The sequence below is a fragment of the Phaseolus vulgaris genome, chromosome 3, assembly GCF_000499845.2.
Source record: "Phaseolus vulgaris cultivar G19833 chromosome 3, P. vulgaris v2.0, whole genome shotgun sequence".
NCBI classification, from domain to species: Eukaryota; Viridiplantae; Streptophyta; class Magnoliopsida; order Fabales; family Fabaceae; genus Phaseolus; species Phaseolus vulgaris.
Genome location: NC_023757.2, coordinates 9,740,217 through 9,760,244, shown reverse-complemented (window position 1 = coordinate 9,760,244; position 20,028 = coordinate 9,740,217). Strand labels below are relative to the sequence as shown.

Sequence of the window (20,028 nt, the reverse complement as noted above, 5' to 3'; positions counted from 1 at the left end):
TCCTCTAACCTTTACCAATACAATCCTGAATTTGTCTACCCTGCACAAACCCATATTGATTAGGAGAAATGATTCTATCAGCCACAAGTGCAAGCCTTATCCGCTAGTATCTTGGAAATAATCTTAAATTTGAAATTAGCAACAACAATTGGCATGTAATCTTTAATGGAATTAGCATCCTGAATCTTAGGAATAAGAGATACCACATTACTGTTCATTCCAGGGAGAACCCAGTTTTGTTTAAAAAACTGTTGAACAACATTGCAAACATCTGTCCCAATAATTTTCCAACAAGAATGATAGAAAACACCACCAAAACTATCAAGACCAGGAGCACTATTATCATTAAGATTAAAAATAACATTCTTAATTTCCAAAAAATCAGGACATTTAATCAACATCATATTCTCCTCAAAGGAAACCAGCGCAAGAATATAAGTATCAATAAAATCTTCCATATTACTTGTATCCTGAACGTTAGAAATAGACTCAGCATAAGGCATTTTATAAAAGTCCAAAATATGATCCTCAATGAGTTTAGGATCCTCAATAACCTCATTATCAATCTGTAGGCGATGAATCTCACTAAAATTATTTCTCCTCTTGACCACATCATGGAAAAAAGCAGTATTTCGATCCCCATCTTTAAACCATAACATCATAGCTCTTTCTTTCCAAAACAAATATTGAAAGTGAAGAGAATGATCAGACTCCTCCTTAGCAATCTTTTCTTGACAGAGAAGCCCATCAATATGAGACAAACTAGCAGTCTCTAATGTTTGTTGAACACAAAGGAGGATTCCCTACTTAAGAATAATTGCATTGTGAACATTACCAAAAGAATTTTTATTCCAGTCTCGAAGCTCAATTTTCAACCTTTTTAGCTTATGTTGCAAAATAAACATAGGACAACCAACAACCTTATTAGCCCAAGAATCATGAATAAGCTTCATACATGAAGTGTCATGAAGCCACATAGAAAAGAAACAAAAATTGCTAACCTTCCTTTAAGAATTACTAGCAAGACTAGCAAAAATAGGGGAATGATCAGAATAATTTTTAACAAGAACCTAATAAGTACAAGAATCACATTCATCCAAACACACTCCATTACATAAATCCCTATCCAATCTTCTATGAATTCTATGCAACCCTCTTCTTCCATTACACCAAGTATAACAAGGTCCAGTAAAAGGCATAAAAGAAAGATCATTAGTATTAACCCAATCAAGGAATTCATTACAAGAAACCTGGTTAGGAGCCACCCCCTTTGCAGTCATCCGCCGAGAGCACAACATTAAAATCTCCCATAACACACCAAGGCCCTGTGAAGAAACTAAGATCCCTCCACAAAAACCGTCTAACCAAGTATGTGTTAGCACCATAAACACCTACAAAGCTAAAGCATTTATCTTGCAGAAGGCAAGTTACAAAAATAAACCAATCATTGACCAAAAAATTTTGGACAAGATTTGGAACCGACAAACACCAAAGCTTAGCAGCTTTATTAGCAATAGGAGACGTTGCCACCAAATGCATATTAACATATTTGAAAATGATATCGAAAGCATCAATGTACGACATCATAGGTTCAACAAGAAAAACAAGGAGGGGTTTATGTAGTTTAAGTAAACTAATCTACATCTCCACCGTTTTGTGGTTTCCCAATCCTCTAACATTCCAGAAAAATGAAGAGACCTTCATTGGGACGTTGTAGAGAGAACTGCCTTATCATTTTTTTTGGATTTACCAGTCCCCTTAGGTGGTCTCCTTGATTTTATTTTAGTGTGAACAATTTCCTCCCTAGTATCACTAACATTTTCCTCCATCTCATTAGGATTTGTCCAAAATTTGGAGACGACCTGATTTTCAACAGTGATATGTTCATAATTAAATTCCACAATGGCAGTCAAAATAATTAGCGTACCAGTATGAGGATCCCCTCCCACATCTATAGTTTCCAAACCATCAAGAGAGGAAAAGTGATTTTGCAGGACCAACGTATCATTAGCAGGGAATAGTGCTTCCCCAAGTGATTTAGTCTTCTGAGGAGAGATAGGACGCGACGGAGATGGTACAACCACATTAGCAGAAACCTCCACATGATGACCATGAATAGGAGTCGTAATTGGTCTTTTAGCATCCCCAAGTGATTTAGCCTTCCGAGGATAGGTATGACGCAATGGAGATGGTACAACCACAGGAGTAGAGACCTCCACATGATGACCAACAATAGAAGTTGTAACTAGATTTACTACAATTTGCGACTCTTAGCCTTTGGTTTGCATAACAACCGATGAATTCCTAACAGTCCCTGGTTCTGAAACCTTAACTGTGTCAAAAGTGGGAGTGAACAACCCCTGTCTGGGTGGGGACCTATCATGATCTGAGGCATCCTCGAGAGAAGGCATATATGCAAAATCTTCCTCCCCTCCATCTATTTTATCATAAGCAAGGTGATCCAAGGGTGACCCTGCATTAGTCCCACCAGGAGCATCAGTTTTCAAATTACCAATAGGGCCTTCCACGAGCTTCGGTTGGGGATCTTTCTTCTGATACTCTTTATGTTGTTTAGGAACCGCGACCTTCCCCTGTTCCTGTTCTTCAGAAGTTGTCTTAGGCTTATGTTGAGGTCCAAGAACACGACATTAATCACACAGCATTGAGCAAGCTCATGCCCAATCATCTTACAGTGAGAGCAAAATGAAGGGAGTCATTCATATTCCACGTCGGCTACAAAAGCAAAGTCTGAACGTTCAACCAAAACGTGATCGGGAAGAGGGAACAACAGATCCATATCCACCAGTACTCTAGCAAAGAAACCCCTATTCTTTCTCATGGTATGTGTTAGAATATATGGCCTTAAACGAGAGGGGGTGAATTATTTAAGAGGGATTTTCGCAAACTTTGAAGGTATAATAAAATTCAATGCCGAATTACAGAGAAAAGAATCAAGGAAACAAATACCAAAACTGTTTTAAGATTATATCAGAAAAACAATCGGTTGTTTTGTCGAAACAATCGATTGTTTTTATCAACAGTTAATAAAAAACAACTTAAAACATATATATGAGATCAGGGAAAGAGAGAATCACACAAACATATTTATATTGGTTCACTCTTACACCAAGAGCTACATCCAGTCCCCATAAACCACTGGGTAATCCACTATGCAATCAAAACCAGATTACAAACATCACACACCAAAGTAGTGACCTTGAACCCCTCAAGAAACACACTACCTTTGGCAAACCACACCGAAAATGTTGATCTTGAACACCTCAAGAACACACAGCACTCCTTGGCAACACAACTATAGAAATACAAGGAAGAAGGGAATAAATACACCTAGGTATTACAAAGCTTAAAGTTCAGAATTATAACCCAATCCTATTCCACACACTTAAGAATGATCCAAATATCTTTCAAATCTTGGAAAAACTGTTTTGATAAACTCTTTCTCTTACTTTTAGATTAGGAGCGTAAAACCACCTTTATATAGACCAACCAAGTGGTCAAAAGCATTTAATAAAGGAGCCAAGTTAGTTAGGATCATTTAAAATATATTAAAACCACTAACATAATTTTGTTAAGGTTTACAGGAAAACAATCGATTGTTTTGTCGAAACAATTGGTTGAATTGACTTGACAGCAGAGTCAAGCTTTTCCAAACCTTCTCAAAAACTGCTAAGGTAAAACAACCTGTTGTTTCAAAAAACAACCTGTTGAAATTTTAACAGCATTTTAGAAAACTCATCTTTTCAAAAGGTTAAAGATTCAAATAACTTGGATCATCTTAAGGAGTGAATTAACAAGTTCCAAACAACTAGACAACACACACACACACACCTAGCAGCAAGGTCTTCAAGCTTTCCTCTTGGATTTGGAGACATCAAAGCATCTTGTTCAACAATATGTTCATCCAAAGACAAAGGAGTGCCAATGCCTCTAGTGATAGAAAATATCACCCTTGGTCTCCAATATTCTAAAGGAAAATGGTAGATTCTAACCCAGACCTGGGTTTTAGTACTCTTCATAGTAGATAGAACAAAGTCATTTGTCCAGGCAAACAATCTCAAGAAACCATGAGATAACTGCAATGAACTCATCCCGAGAGTCCATCGCATTGTCTTCTAAAGAAGTGAACTCAAACACATATAAACCCTTCCCAAGAGGGATTGCTTTCCACGGTCCAATAGTCTTCCACACAAGCTGCAACTTTTTAGTTAAATCAAGATGTGTGAGAGCTCTTAGATAGAATAATCTGACTATGTTCTTAAATTTCTTATCTTTTCTTTTCATAAATGAGGTCTTCACTTGAGGAGGTAAGCTAAAATAAAGTATACTCTCACACTTATTCAATAACCTATTTTTAAAATAATTTTAAAGCTCCTTTATCGTCTAATGTTAGGATAATCATGATTTTTTTCTTTTAAAGGTTTGTAATAAGGTTAGAAACAAGAAAATGATAAAATCTCAAAAAGGCTACCAAGTGGATTATCATCAAGATAGACAAATATGACTAATGGCTCAAGATCCTACTCACGAATCTCCTTTAGAACCATCCCATCTCCTATTTCTTCATAACTCCATTCCCATGCCAACTTTTTCAAAAATTATCCTTCTTTCTGCTTCTTATAGGCGCTTGTGTGTACGTTTTTTTAGATCTTCTTCTTCCACAATGCATTAATGTTTTTCTTATGTTCTAGTTTGAATCCTTCCTTTGTTTCCTCCATCACTCGTTTGTTCTTCATGCCTATGATACTTTGGCTGGTTAAAATGCATTTTTTTATTCCCAATTTGAATCATATCCAATTGCTTCTCAACATATTCTGCATCCCTCACTTCAGAAAATCTCACAATGTTAAATATATGCCCTCTCCAATATTAGTTTTCTTATATAAACACTTCTTGTACTTTTTTCCACCTTTGAAAGATTTTTCACATGTCATACTGACCATAGTTCTTCGGAAAGTGGCTAAAAAACATATATGATGTTCCCTGTTAAGCTCTTATTCCTAGCCATTATCTTCGTTGTTGATTATAGACACCCATAGTTGTTCTTGAAAATACTTTGATATTAATGTTTACAATATTGATCAAGAAAAATAAATAAACAGTAGTATATCCTTGAAGTGGTAAGTAAACCACTAGAGAAAGTATATTAATTTATTGTAATATGATATTTACTCTAGAGTTAAGTCAAAGTTGTAGAGAATGAAAGAAAATATTTGTTGCAGAGTTTATCCGATTGTTACGTGACGTAAGTCATAATCAAATCATAACATTTAAGTTCTTATTATCTTAAGTAGAAAGAATTATTTTCTAACTATCCTATAATTGTTTATAAAGTTCTTATTACCTTAAGTAAAAAGAATTATTTCTAACTATCCTATAATTGTTTATAAAGTTCTTATTACCTTAAGTAAAAAGAATTATTTCTAGCTATCCTATAATTGTTTATAAAGCTCTTATTATCTTAAGTAAAAATAATTATTTCTAACTATCCTATAATTATCTATAAAGTGATAAATATTCTATTCAACAATATTATATTATATTTCTAACAATTGTTGAAAATAAAATAATATCACTTTATATTTTCGAACATTGAGAAATATGATTAAATGTCTACCTTAGATATTATATTAATTTGATTGATATATTTTTCAAATATTATAACCTTTGTTAAAGAAATTAATTTGAATAATTATTAAATTAGTGAATTTATTATGGTCAAATAATAAATTATTTTTAAAGTGAAATATTATTATATTATTTCCTAGCATTTAAAATATACATAATATAAAGGTGAAAAAACAGAAAAATATTTTGATAAAAAATTTGTTTCAATTTTGAAATTGTTAAATAATAGCGAGAAAATACAAAAAATATCGTTATTTCAAGAAAGTTTTTTCGTGTTATGAAAGTATACTAAGGGTTAGATGTTTAATAAACACAATTATCAGTTCTGTACCTCTTCTCTAAATGAGTACCAAAAGATCTTGAGATAGATTGTCTATATCCTTATTTTAAATATCAAAATGATTGATAACAAAAATCAATCTCGCTATAATAAGTTACCTTTATTCTTATATATATGAAAAAATGATTTTATTTTTATTTTTAAATCTACTTTTAAATAAGTTTATTCAAACATACCAATATTTCATAACTATCTTCTAAACCAGTTATTTCCACGAACAACTCTTGTATTATTATGTTCATGTCATCTAAATGTCTATTATGAAATGGGAATACTCTCACTTTCACTTCCTAATAATGCATGTATCAAAGATTTAAAGAGAAAAATAAGAGGTTAGACATTACTCCAAGGACAACTACTTTAATTCTTGTTATCTGTAATTTGTATTTAAAAAAGCACCATCTTATAAAATGAATGGAGGTTGGTGGGGAAAAAAGATTCAAATTAATAATGTCATAAAACTTATAGGAAGTTAAAATATAAGGCTGTTGCCTATGATGATATGAGCTGGATTGAATTAACAAAACTACTACCGCCAGCACAGTCCAACCAAAAATGGATTGACCCACAGCAAGCTTTGATTTCAGTAAAGTGGCTATTTTCCTTATGCATTGATTGCAGCCACCTCCCTCACTCACTACATCATTCTTATTCCCAATAGTTAGCCGTATGCATAACTCTTACTAACTTTAATTGAGTCATTAATTATTAAAGTTCAAGAAAATTAATGCACCCGTTTCTCTGTTATATGACTGTATGTGAAGTCGTTGTTTTATCTTGTCCGTCCCTCAATGCTTCAACTAAATCGGAGAATTCGGATCAGAGCCTGAAGTCTTAAAAGGTTTAAGAACAATGTAACGAACCATGGAACTTTCCACTTCCAATTTCAACAGCAGGATATAGTGAAGGGAAAAAGACTCGTGATAGGCCATGGAGCTCTGGGTAGGCAAGAAACTTGAGGAAGAAAAAGATGGTACTTTTGCTACTTACTCCCATGAAGATGCACTTGAGGGTAGTCACCATTTTTCCCACATTTGCCAATAACAACCTCTGCAAGATTTTAGGAGATGATAATCAGAAATTGGCGTTACTAATGAAGTCTATCAAAGGACCAATGATGATCCAAATTTACGGCAAAAAATGGTGTCCGAGTCCGAAGAATGAAAAATGAAACCAACAGACTATACGGGGCTTAAAAAAATGAATAACTACCAAATGTACAAATCCTCATTTTACTGAGGATACCTAGTCAAATTTAAATACTATCCCCGTCTGTACCTTTGGAAAGTTATTGAGTATCAGAATGGTAAAGGGACCAACATTAAACGCTCATACAACCAAGGATGTAAAGTGCAGTGCCTCGCTATGCTCTAAATGGAGTGAGCAAATTGTCAAAATGCACAGCAAGAGATCACTAGGTTGGCAAGAGATCACTAGGTTGCAAGAGAAGTAGCTATACAATAGGCAAAAAGAAACTGAAAAGAATCCTCAGCTGCAAGTAAACATACACGCAGTTATACCAAAAATAAAACAGCTGAATTTGCACCACACTTGTCAGTGTAAGTTCAGTAAAGAAAAAAAAATTCTGCTATTTTCCATTTTTTTTTTCTTTGGCTGAGGGGAGGGAGGTTGTAGAACCATTTTTCTGGAAAGTTACAAGTTTCCTCCTGCTGTGGTTTTTTTTTTCCCATAATTTTGTATCCTACCTGTCAATTTTGGAGAAGATCCTTGTTAATTTTGGAAGAGGGAAGAGGGGAAAAGAATTTACTGCTTCGATAGTGCACAGAAGAAGGATAAGCTTTTCTCCGGGGAACAGATTCTCTTGCATATTCTATAAAGCAACTATATTGTGCCGCTCCAATATTTTGGTTCCATTTTCGGCCCACCACTTTTCAGCCTCTTCTTCTGTGAAATGCTTTCGACTGTAAAAACAACTGATAATTTCAGTTAAGTGTGCAGGAAACCTCATTGCTGGACAGACAGATAAAGAAAATATTCTTAAACATTCACCACATATTCCTAAAATATTTTTAAAAAATACAGTAGATTTTATTTTTCCTTTTTTTTTGCTACACATACAAATAGCTTGCTATGGGGAGAATAAAAATGTCTCCTTCCCCTCAGTCCTCGATCTCAATTAGGATCGAGGATATGCCAAACAAAAAATCAGACCATAATTATTTCTCAATATATTGTTCTCTACTCACTCGAAAAGTGATAACTTACTTACCATAATACTTTGCACATTTACAAGAAATACTAATTTTTGGTAAGTATTGTCATCATTCACTTAAAGAATCAAGGGGTTAAATAAAATCGACAAAGTATAAATAAAGGTATATGCTGTAAGATTGATTCTGTAGCGATATCATAGTGAATCAAGTGCCGCTATGGAAGGGTTAACCTCTGCATGATGTCTGAATTTTAAATCTTAACCGATGTAAATACAATTACTGGACAGGTAAGACTTTTTCCTTCTGTAAACAATCAAATAATTTTCAAATAAGGAATTGCCAGAGGTCCAGCCAGTAAATAAATTGACTTTAGACATCGCAAAGTAAAAAGGTTATTTTGACACAAGTGTTGCAAATGGAAATATATTGTAGTCAACTATGAGCCATTCTGAAAACTCTTCATAAATATTTTTATGTCATTTTGAAATCTATTCATAAATAAATAATAAAAGGGTTAAATAAAACGTTTATCCCAGTAGAGAAACTCCAAAAACACTTATAGCTTTGTATCCAAACAGCCCCATGTAATTTTAAATATCAACAAAAATATTTTAAAATTTGGAAGATTAGACCATGCAAAAAGCAACACTATGATTTCTTTTTTGTTGACCATAACCATATAGACTGGGGTTTTGCATTGTACACCCCCATGAAATTATAACTGCACGCCCATACATTATTAAATGCTGACTTTGCCCTTCTGAATATAAATGTTCAAATGTGGGTGGCAATGTGTTGCTTTGGAGAATTTCTCAAGTTTGGAAAGTTTGTGTTGGCTCGTAGTGGTTGGTGTGCTTGGTGGAGGCTGCTGCTGGTGGGTGGCTGGTGATGGTGGCAGTTTAGTTGATGGGCGGTTAGTTAGTGATTTCGGTAAGTTTGTGTTTTTTGTTTTGCAGGTTGAGTTCCAAAATATACAATCCGATAACCTTCCAAATTGTACATTCCAAAATGGTCCAAAATGGTGAGTTAATTTTTTTTATATTCTATAACATAAAATCCGAAATACAAAATATGTATACCAAAACGTAGAATCCATAATGCATATATGTATACGTTCCAGAATACATATTTGTATTCCATATTGTATTCTGGAAATTAGAATCCAAAATACAAATATGTATTCTGGAACATAGAATCTGGATACATATACACATTTTAGATTCTATGTTCCAAAATACATACTTGTATTCTAGATTTTATGTACCGAAATATAGATGTGATGAATTTTAACATTTATTTAAATTTTTTGTTTTTAATTGAAGATGTGATGTGATGTAATTGATAGTGGTTGTTGAATATAAAGATGCAAATGGTGGAGGAAAATATCCAACAAAGTAGATAAGTTATCTAACATGGATGAGTCCAACATAATGAAGTCAGTGAATCTGAAGATGAATTGGTTGGAGGAAACTACGTTTGGCCATTTACAACGGATGAGGTAAGTGTAATTTCATCGATTACAATTGAAGACATGTGACATCCGATATTCTGAAAATGTGTTGTATTTTGTGTAGGTATTGGGTACACAAGATGACTTCAAATGGGTGCGTAACATTTGGACTAGGTTTTGTAGTTGTCATATTGACATCTGACAAAACAAATGGATAACAGGAAAGGAATACATGAGTGTTGTTAGGTGGTGAAAGGGATGGTAAGCATAGGAAATACATAAATGATCTGAAAGTGACTATAATTGGTACAAGAAAGTGTGATTGCCCTTTTAAATAGTGAGGCATACCAGTTGCTCGTGATGAAGGTTGGGTTTTAAGGATAATATGTGATATATCAACTATGAATTGTCTAAGTTGATCACCCTTATGCTAATAGATTAAAAGCAAATGAGCATTTGATGATTATTGACATGACTAAAAGTTTAATGAAGTCGGCAAACACATTACTTATTTTGAAAGAACACAATAAGGACAACATGACAACAATAAGGCAAGTTTACAGTGCTAGATATGTATATAAGAGATCAAATAGAGAAGGCAGAACTGAAATGCAGCAATTGATTATGTTGCCAGAGTGTGACAATTATATTCATTGAAGTTTACGTAATGAGTTTATATAGATGTTACAAATCTTTTTTGGACACATCCCGATGTGGTTAAGTTGGTGAATGCATTCATCATTATCTTCTTGATGGACAACACACACAAAACCAACAAATATAGGTTGCCTTTGCTTGAAATAGTTGGTGATGTCCACAGGATTGATTTTCTTTACTACTTTTGCATGGTCAGCAACAGAACGAGAAAACAACTTCATGTGGGCCCTTTAAAGATTTAGAGAGTTGTTTGTTAGGGCAGATATCCTCTAGTAATTGTCAAGGAAAGGGATTTTGCCTTATTAAATGCAACTAGCAGTGTGTTTCCCAAAGCCACCAACCTTCGATGTCAGTTCCACAATAATATGGACTTTCTGGAGGCATGAAAATTTGTTATGGATGCATGGGCCTCTATGATGGATTGTGGAGACCGTGATGCATTTGTGAAATGTGTGAAACGCTTTGAAGTTGTTTGATAACTGTTAGATATTATTAGATATAATTAGATATTATTTGATATTATGAGATATTATAGATATTGTTAGATATCTTATATTTATGTAATGGGCTTAGCCCATATGTTTCTTTTTCCCATATAAACATAACCCTATGTGTTCAATATACACAAGGGATTTACCCTATTCTTTCTTTTCCTTTAACATGGTATTAGAGCATAAGGTTAGAGTTTAGGGTTTAGGGTTCAATTTTTATTGGTGAATCCACTATTCACTGGAATTTTCCAGCCACCACCCCCACTGTCTCGCCGTACCCGCCTCCAGACCTTCGCCGGACCTTCCCCGGAACTTCGCCGGAACTTCGCCGGACCTTCACCGGAACTTCGCCGGAACTTTGCCGGACCTTCGCCGGAGCCGCCGCCGGAATCTCGCCGGAATTGCTGTCGGAGCCTTCATCTTTGTTGCTCCCGCCAATTAACCGGTGACTGGATTTGTCCTTATCTTTTATGGCTTCTTCCACTTCCGCTGCCACTATGGCTTCTTCTTCAGTCATTATGCCGGATTCATCTATTTATACTAATTACGTCAATGTTCATCTTTCCATTGACAAATTGGATGGAACCAATTATGACACTTGGGCATCAGATATTAAATTATGGCTTAAGAGTCAAGGTTATGTTGATCATCTTACTCATCCTACTCTTGCTGAAAATGACATTGTTCGTTGGTCGAAAATTGATGCTCAATTATGCATTGTTATCAAATCGACCATTCACTCATCTTTAAAACAAATTTTTCGTACCTATGAAACATGTTCAGAAGTTTGGGAACAAGCAAAATTATTATGCACCAATGATACTCAACGTTTTTATGGTGTGTGTCAAAATCTTCTCACAATTGTTGCTCCCAAACGTCTTGATGGTACAATGGCAGAATATCTAGGTAAACTTCATGCTCTTCTTCATGATTTTAATGAGTTATTACCTCCTGCCTCTACTCCTTCTCAAGAACTAGAACAAAGATCCAAGTTCTTCATGTTATTGGGTTTACATGGTCTTCCTGATGATTATTCTCACGTTCGTGATCAAATTTTGGGATCTCCTATTGTGCCCAATTTTACTTCCACTTGTTCTACCCTTTTGCGCGTGCCAGGTAAACACACCGCTGATATAACGTCTCATGTTGATGACTCTTCTGCTTTAGTATCTCAGCATAATGATCGTACTCGCCCTCACAAGTCGGGCAAAGGGTGTCACAAGTGTGACCATTGTGGCAAACTTGGCCACAAAATTGACAGATGTTATGCCTTACATGGTCGTCCTCCTAGATCTGTTGCGGTTGCTCAAATTGCCCCTGTGCAACCTTCTACCATGGACCATACTTCAATTGATACCCCAAGCCAGCCTGCTATTTTCAATGAATTTCTTAAATGGTATGAGGATCGTCAGAACCCTAGTTCCACGGCTTCTGTTGCACATTCAGGTACATCTTTTGTTGGCCTCACTCACTCCACTTCCCATGGCCCTTGGGTTCTAGATTCAGGTGCCACTGATCACATTACTGGTAATAAATCTTTTTTCTCTTCCCTATTTACTACGGGTTATTTACCTTCAGTTACCATGGCCAATGGATATAAGGTACCATCACATGGTGTTGGTACTATTAATCTTTTTTCATCTTTATCTATTGATAATGTTCTTTATGTCCCTGGGTCTCCATTTAACTTATTATCCATTAGTCGTCTCACTCGTTCCCTTGACTGTGTTATTTCTTTTACCAAAGATTTTGTTACTTTACAGAACCGGAGTTCGGGACGGATGATTGGCACCGGATGTGAGTCTCATGGACTTTATCAACTACAGATCTCTGCACATGTTGGCGCAATTATGGATTCTCCATCTCTCATTCATGCTCGGTTGGGTCATCCTAGTCTTGCCAAGATGCAACAGCTTGTTCCAAGTTTGTCTAATGTGTCTACTTTATCGTGTGAGTCGTGTCAGTTAGGGAAACACATTCGTAGTTCTTTTCCTCGTAGTGTCTCACAACGTGCTTCATCTCCTTTTGCCTTAGTTCACTCTGACATTTGGGGACCAAGTCGTATTAAGTCTAATTTAGGATTTCAGTATTTTGTTACTTTTATTGATGATTATTCAAGATGTACTTGGGTATTTTTAATGAAAAACCGTTCTGAGTTGTTTTCTATATTTCAAATATTTTACAATGAAATTAAAAATCAATTTGGAATTTCCATCCGAATTTTGCGCAGTGATAATGGACGTGAGTATCTTTCTCATTCTTTTAAAAATTTTATGGCTTCTCATGGTATTCTTCATCAAACTTCATGTGCTTATACACCTCAACAAAATGGGGTAGCTGAGCGCAAGAATAGACATCTTGTTGAAACAACTCGTACTATTTTAATCCATGGTGATGTTCCTCAGCGTTTTTGGGGTGATGCTGTTCTTAGTGCATGTTATCTCATTAATCGCATGCCATCTTCAGTTTTAGATAACAAAATTTCTCATTCTATTTTATTTCCACATGACCCTCTCCACTCTTTACCTCCCAAAGTTTTTGGGTCCACATGTTTTGTTCATAATTTTAGTCCTGGTCTTGATAAATTATCTCCTAAGTCACACAAATGTGTCTTTTTAGGGTTCACTAGATCACAAAAAGGATATAAATGTTTCTCACCGTCTTTAAACCGTTATTTTATTTCAGCAGATGTCACCTTCAGTGAATCTTCCCTTTACTTTAAGTCTTGTCCTTCTCCTTCAATTTCTTCATCTAATCAAGTTAATATTCCTCTTGTTGTGCCTAGTGCACCTAACAATTCACCACCGCCGCCAACTCTTCAGGTGTATAGTCGTCGTCAACCGTCTCATCGTCCATCAGCAGACTCTATTCTGGTGCCAACACCTCATCCCCCTCCGGCTCCTATAGTTGAACCTCCGACTGTTGAACCTGATCTTCCTATTGCTATCCGTAAAGGTATACGTTCTACTCGTAATCCCTCTCCACATTATACTGCTTTGAGTTACCATAGACTATCTCAACCCTTTTATACCTGCCTTTCGTCTATTTCTTCTGTATCCATTCCAAAATCTGTAGGTGATGCCTTAGCCCATCCTGGTTGGCGTCAGGCCATGCTTGATGAAATGAATGCGCTTCAGAATAATGGAACTTGGGAACTTGTTCCTTTACCATCTAGGAAATCTGTTGTTGGTTGCAGGTGGATTTTTGCTATCAAAGTTGGTCCTGATGGTACTATTGATCGTCTCAAAGCTCGTCTTGTGGCTAAGGGTTATACCCAAATTTTTGGTTTAGACTATGGTGATACTTTTTCTCCAGTAGCAAAGATGGCCTCTGTTCGCTTATTCATAGCTATGGCTGCTCTTCAACAATGACCTCTTTATCAACTGGATGTTAAAAATGCTTTTCTTAATGGGGATTTGCAGGAAGAAATTTATATGGAGCAACCTCCCGGTTTTGTTGCTCAGGGGGAGTCTTCTGGATTGGTATGTCGTCTTCGCAAATCCTTATATGGCCTCAAGCAGTCTCCTAGGGCTTGGTTTGGAAAATTTAGCAATGTTGTTCAACAATTTGGTATGACTCGCAGTGAAGGCGATCATTCAGTTTTTTATCGTCACTCGAGTGCTGGGTGTATCTATCTTGTAGTATATGTTGATGACATTGTTCTTACAGGCAGTGATCACCATGGCATCTCACAAGTAAAACAACACCTTTGTCAACACTTTCAGACCAAAGATCTCGGCAAACTCAGATATTTCTTGGGGATTGAGGTAGCACAATCCAATACTGGTATTGTTATCTCTCAAAAAAAATACGCATTAGATATTTTGGAGGAAATTGGGTTGATGAATTCGAAATCTGTTGATACTCCCATGGATCCCAACGTCAAGCTTCTACCCAATCAGGGGGAGCCTCTTTCAGATCCTGAGAAGTACAGGAGATTAGTTGGAAGATTGAACTATCTCACTGTTACTCGTCCTGATATTTCCTTTGCAGTCAGTGTGGTGAGTCAATTTCTTAATTCTCCATGTGAAGATCATTGGAATGCAGTCATTCGTATAGTGAAGTACATTAAAGGCTCTCCTGGAAAAGGTTTGTTATATGGTCATAATAACCATACTAAAGTCGTTTGTTATTCAGATGCTGATTGGGCAGGATCTCCATCTGATAGAAGGTCAACTTCTGGTTATTGTGTCTCCATTGGTGATAACTTGATCTCTTGGAAGAGCAAGAAACAAAGTGTCGTGGCAAGATCTAGTGCAGAAGCAGAATATAGAGCTATGGCCTCGGCTACTTGTGAGCTTATTTGGCTTAAACAGTTACTTAAAGAATTGCAATTTGGAGAGGTTACTCAAATGACACTGATATGTGATAATCAGGCTGCTCTTCATATTAGCTCAAATTCAGTTTTTCATGAAAGGACAAAACATATTGAGAGATTGATTGTCATTTCATTCGAGAAAAGATAATATCAGGAGATATCAAGACTGAGTTTGTTAATTCAAATAATCAATTAGCAGATATTTTTACTAAACCCTTACGAGGACCTAGGATTGATTACATTTGTAACAAGCTGGGTACATATGATCTATATGCACCAGCTTGAGGGGGAGTGTTAAATATTATTAGATATAATTAGATATTATTTGATATTATGAGATATTATAGATATTGTTAGATATCTCATATTTATGTAATGGGCTTAGCCCATATGTTTCTTTTTCCTATATAAACATAACCCTATGTGTTCAATATACACAAGGGATTTACCCTATTCTTTCTTTTCCTTAGAGGATTAGATTAATGAGACTTTTAAACTTGATAGCATTTGTGTTATTTTGATTATTTAATTATCTTATCAGTTTGACAACTAATATTTTGTTGTTATATGAACTTGTTTATTTTAATATTGTGGAATTGGTATCATGAATATTTTTTTACCGGAAAATTTTTCCGGCGGTTTTTTTTTTTTTTTTTTTTGCGTGAACAGGATCAAATTTTGCCAATCTGAAAAAAGTTTGTTTTGAACTCTCATGGACTCCCTTAGTAAGCCATCTAGCTATTGTTCCTTTACTATGAGTGGTAAGAGTTCTATTTTTTTATCCTTTAATGCTTCTAGTACTGAAAATATATGGATTATAGACTCTGGTGCTACTGATCATATGACACCTCATTCCTCTCTTTTTTCATCCTACACTACTTTATCCGGTAAGCCATATATTACTGTTGCTAATGGTTCCACTACCCCCATTAATGGTCGTGGTAACATTCACCTTCAACCTTCATTTCCTTTAAAAAATGTGCTTCATGTTCCCAAACTATCCAATAACCTCTTGTCTATTCAAAAGATTACCCAAGATTTAAATTGTGCAGTGGTATTTTTCCCTTCCCATTGTGTTTTTCAGGATCTTGCCACGGGGAAGACTATTGGAATTGCTAAAGAGCAGGGCGGGTTATATTATTTACAGCATGAAGAAAGTAAAAAGGGTGTTAGACTACAGGCACACACTTCTAATCTTCAGCAAGGTCGTGAATCTTGGTCATCCTCTCAGATATGGCTTCAACACAGACGTCTTGGTCATCCTCCATTTAGTACCCTAAAGTCCTTATTTCCTGTTTTATTTACAAAAGTGTCTGCTGAGTCATTTCATTGTGATGTTTGTCAGTTTGCTAAACACCATCGGACAACTTTTCCTCCGAATGGTAATAAAAGTTCTAAACCTTTTGATCTTATTCATTCAGATGTATGGGGACCTTCATCTATTCCTAATATCTCGGGTGCAAAATGGTTTGTTTCATTTATTGATGATTGTACTCGGGTTACTTGGATATTCCTCATGAAAGATAAGTCTGAAGTTTTTCACTTGTTTGTAAAGTTTTACAGAATGATTCAAACACAATTTGAAAGTCCAATTAAGAGATTGCGTTCTGATAATGGAAGAGAATATGTGAACCAAAACCTTTCCAAGTTCCTTGAGGAAAATGGAGTTGTTCATGAATTAACCTGTGTGGACACTCCTCAACAAAATGGGGTTGCTGAAAGGAAAAATCGTCATCTCCTTGAGGTTACTCGAGCTTTACTTTTCCAAACATCTGTTCCTAGATCTTACTGGGGGGAAACAGTCTTGACTGCCACTTATTTGATTAATAGATTACCCTCTCGGGTTCTAAAGGGTGTTACTCCTATTCAGGTTATGACCACATTCTATCCTTCTATTCCCATGTTGAATAGTCTTCAGAATCGTGTCTTTGGTTGTCCTGCTTTTGTCCATGTTCATAGTCCTTATCGGGGTAAGTTAGATCCTCGTGCCATCAAATGTGTCTTCATAGGTTATGCCCCTAACAAAAAGGGATACAAATGTTATCATCCTCAAAGTCGTAAAGTGTATATTTCCAAAGATGTCACCTTCCATGAAACAGAGTCTTTCTTTCCTAGTTCTCAGCTTCAGGGGGAGAGTATTCAAGAAGCTGAGGACCTTGAGTTGCCACCTTTTCCTTTGTTGCAGGATTTCGTTCTTAGGGAGGATGACAAAGACCCTGCACCAACATCATTACCAGAGAAGAATAATGAAGACAAATATTTTGGAAAACAATATCAGCGAAGGCAACAAGAACCCGTCCTGGTCGAACAGCAACTTCAATTGTCTGAACCGGAGGTAAGAACTCATACCAGTGAGACTCTTGAGGACACCTTAAATACTGCTTTTGAACCTAACCTAAATGATTTACCTATTGCCTTGAGAAAAGAAAAAAGATCTTGTGCCAAATATCCTATATCCCAATTTGTGTCTACAGAAAAACTTTCTATGCAGCACCAGAGTTTTCTTTCAGCTATTGATTCTATCAAAATCCCTTCATCGGTACAAGAAGCCTTAAAAGATGAGAACTGGATTCGAGCCATGAATGAAGAAATGAGCGCGTTAGAAAGGAATGAGACTTGGGAGATTGTAGAGAGACCAAAAGATAAGAAAGCAGTGGGTTGTAGGTGGATATACACAGTTAAGTATAAGTCTGATGGCACACTGGATCGGTATAACGCAAGGTTGGTTGAAAAAGGGTACACTCAAACCTATGGGATCGATTATGAGGAGACTTTTGCTCCAGTGGCAAAAATGAATACCGTCAGGATTATTCTCTCCCTGGCAGCACACTTTGGTTGGGCAATGCATCAATTTGATGTTAAAAATGCCTTCTTGCATGGAAGCTTGGAGGAAGAAGTATACATGGAGATTCCACCTGGTTATGGTATTGTTAATGAAGGGAATAAGGCGTGCAGACTTAAGAAGGCCCTATATGGTCTTAAACAATCACCTCGTGCTTGGTTTGGAAGGTTTACTCAAGCTATGGTATCTTTGGGGTACCGACAAAGCCAAGGTGACCATACTCTGTTTATAAAACATTCTCAGAATGGTAAACTCACTCTACTTTTGGTCTATGTAGATGATATGATTATTACAGGTGATGATGAGATTGAAAAACAAAATTTGAGGGAGAGACTAGCTGCTCAATTTGAAATGAAGGATCTTGGGAAGCTGAAGTACTTCCTTGGGATAGAGGTTGCTTCCTCGAGACAAGGCATCTTTATTTCTCAAAGGAAATACATCCTTGATCTTCTCAAAGAGATTGGTAAGTTGGGTTGTAAGCCCACTGGAGTGCCAATAGAGCAAAATCATAGGATTGGGAATGATGAGGAAAACCCAAAAGTGGAGAAGACACAATATCAAAGACTTGTGGGAAAACTCATTTATCTTTCACACACTAGGCCAGATATAGCCTATGCAGTTAGTGTGGTTAGTCAATTTATGCATGATCCAAGAGAAAGACACTTGCAGGCAGTAGATAAAATTATTCAGTACTTAAAAGCCTCTCCAGGAAAAGGATTGCTATTCAAAAAGGGGGAAAACTTATCCATGAAAGTATATACTGATGCTGACTATGCAGGATCGATTGTTGATAGGAGATCCACCACAGGCTACTGCATGTTCTTGGGTGGAAATCTGGTGACATGGAGGAGCAAGAAGCAAAATGTAGTTGCAAGATCAAGTGCAGAGGCAGAATTTAGAGTCATGGCTCAAGGGGTGTGTGAACTCTTATGGATGAAGATCATACTTGATGACCTAAAAATAAAATATGAAGCTCCTATGGGTTTGGCATGTGATAATAAGTCCGCTATCAGTATTGCACACAATTCGGTTCAACATGATCGAACAAAGCACGTAGAGATAGACCGACACTTTATTAAAGAGAAGTTGGATGATGGTCTTATAGCCACTGAGTACATCCCTTCAAGACTCCAATTGGCAGATATGTTTACTAAGGGACTTCCCACAAAACAATTCGAAGATCTTACTTGCAAGTTGGGAATGATAGATATACATTCACCAACTTGAGGGGGAGTGTTGCATAATCAGGAGAATTATGTTATAATTAAGTGCAGATTCCATTTTATATTTATTAGGACAGATTTGTTAGTGATTTGATTTTATTTGATTTGTAAAGCTTTAAACACTCATTATTTCTGGCTTTCATTGCCTATTATTTCTTTCTTTAATTAGGTTGTAAAACAGTCTATAAATAGAGACTGTAATCACATTTGTAAGATATCTCAGAAATATATTTCATCTATTTCTTTCCACTTAAAAAAAAAAAAAAAAAAAAAAATCAAATCACTAACAAATCTGTCCTAATAAATATAAAATGGAATCTGCACTTAATTATAACATAATTTATGCAACAGAATTTTTATATGAAGTAGACTCTTACGAGTCTATGAGTCGGGTTTACGAGTCTATGAGTCGGGTTTACGAGTCGAGTTTACAGACCTCCCACGAGTCTACGTAGACTCTCGAGTATGATAACCTTGAGTGACGAGATGAAGATGCTACATTGTTGGGTGGTTATGAACGGGTAGACCAACTAAAAAGATCATTACTTGTGGATGAAATGTCAACGATAAGTTATGACACACCTAACACTTTTTTCCAACTTCTACGTTATAATGATGACAATCTAACTGACATTATTGTCTTTGCAAGTTAGTGTAAACAAATAAATCATTATGCCCGATTTGGGATATTTGATTGCTAGGAGATACAATGTTGTGTTTATCATTATATTCCCATCACGAAGTAATCTTCCAACTGATATCAGTATGCATCGATTCATATGTAAACGATTCACATTTTGTTCAAGTATTTCTGTAATGTTTGTTTTAATGTGTTTACATTCATATTCCCAACTACTTACCGATTATATTATATGATGGAATCTGGT

At 35.9% G+C, this 20,028-nt stretch overlaps 1 protein-coding gene across 3 annotated transcripts in view; it reads right to left on the bottom strand.

Annotated features, from left to right (window-relative positions):
• Window positions 1–7,401: 7,401 nt before the first annotated feature.
• Window positions 7,402–20,028, bottom strand: part of LOC137806591 (PH, RCC1 and FYVE domains-containing protein 1) — a 34,029-nt gene continuing 21,402 nt past the window's right edge. Inside the window, exon 9 of one of the 3 annotated variants that reach the window (XM_068606795.1) lies at window positions 7,402–7,908. In XM_068606795.1, the coding sequence (XP_068462896.1) occupies window positions 7,818–7,908 (91 nt within the window). In that variant the 3' untranslated portion in view covers window positions 7,402–7,817. Of the gene's footprint in view, window positions 7,921–20,028 lie in introns of all 3 variants that reach the window. The other 2 variants (XM_068606794.1, XR_011080370.1) reach the window with 2 other exon arrangements.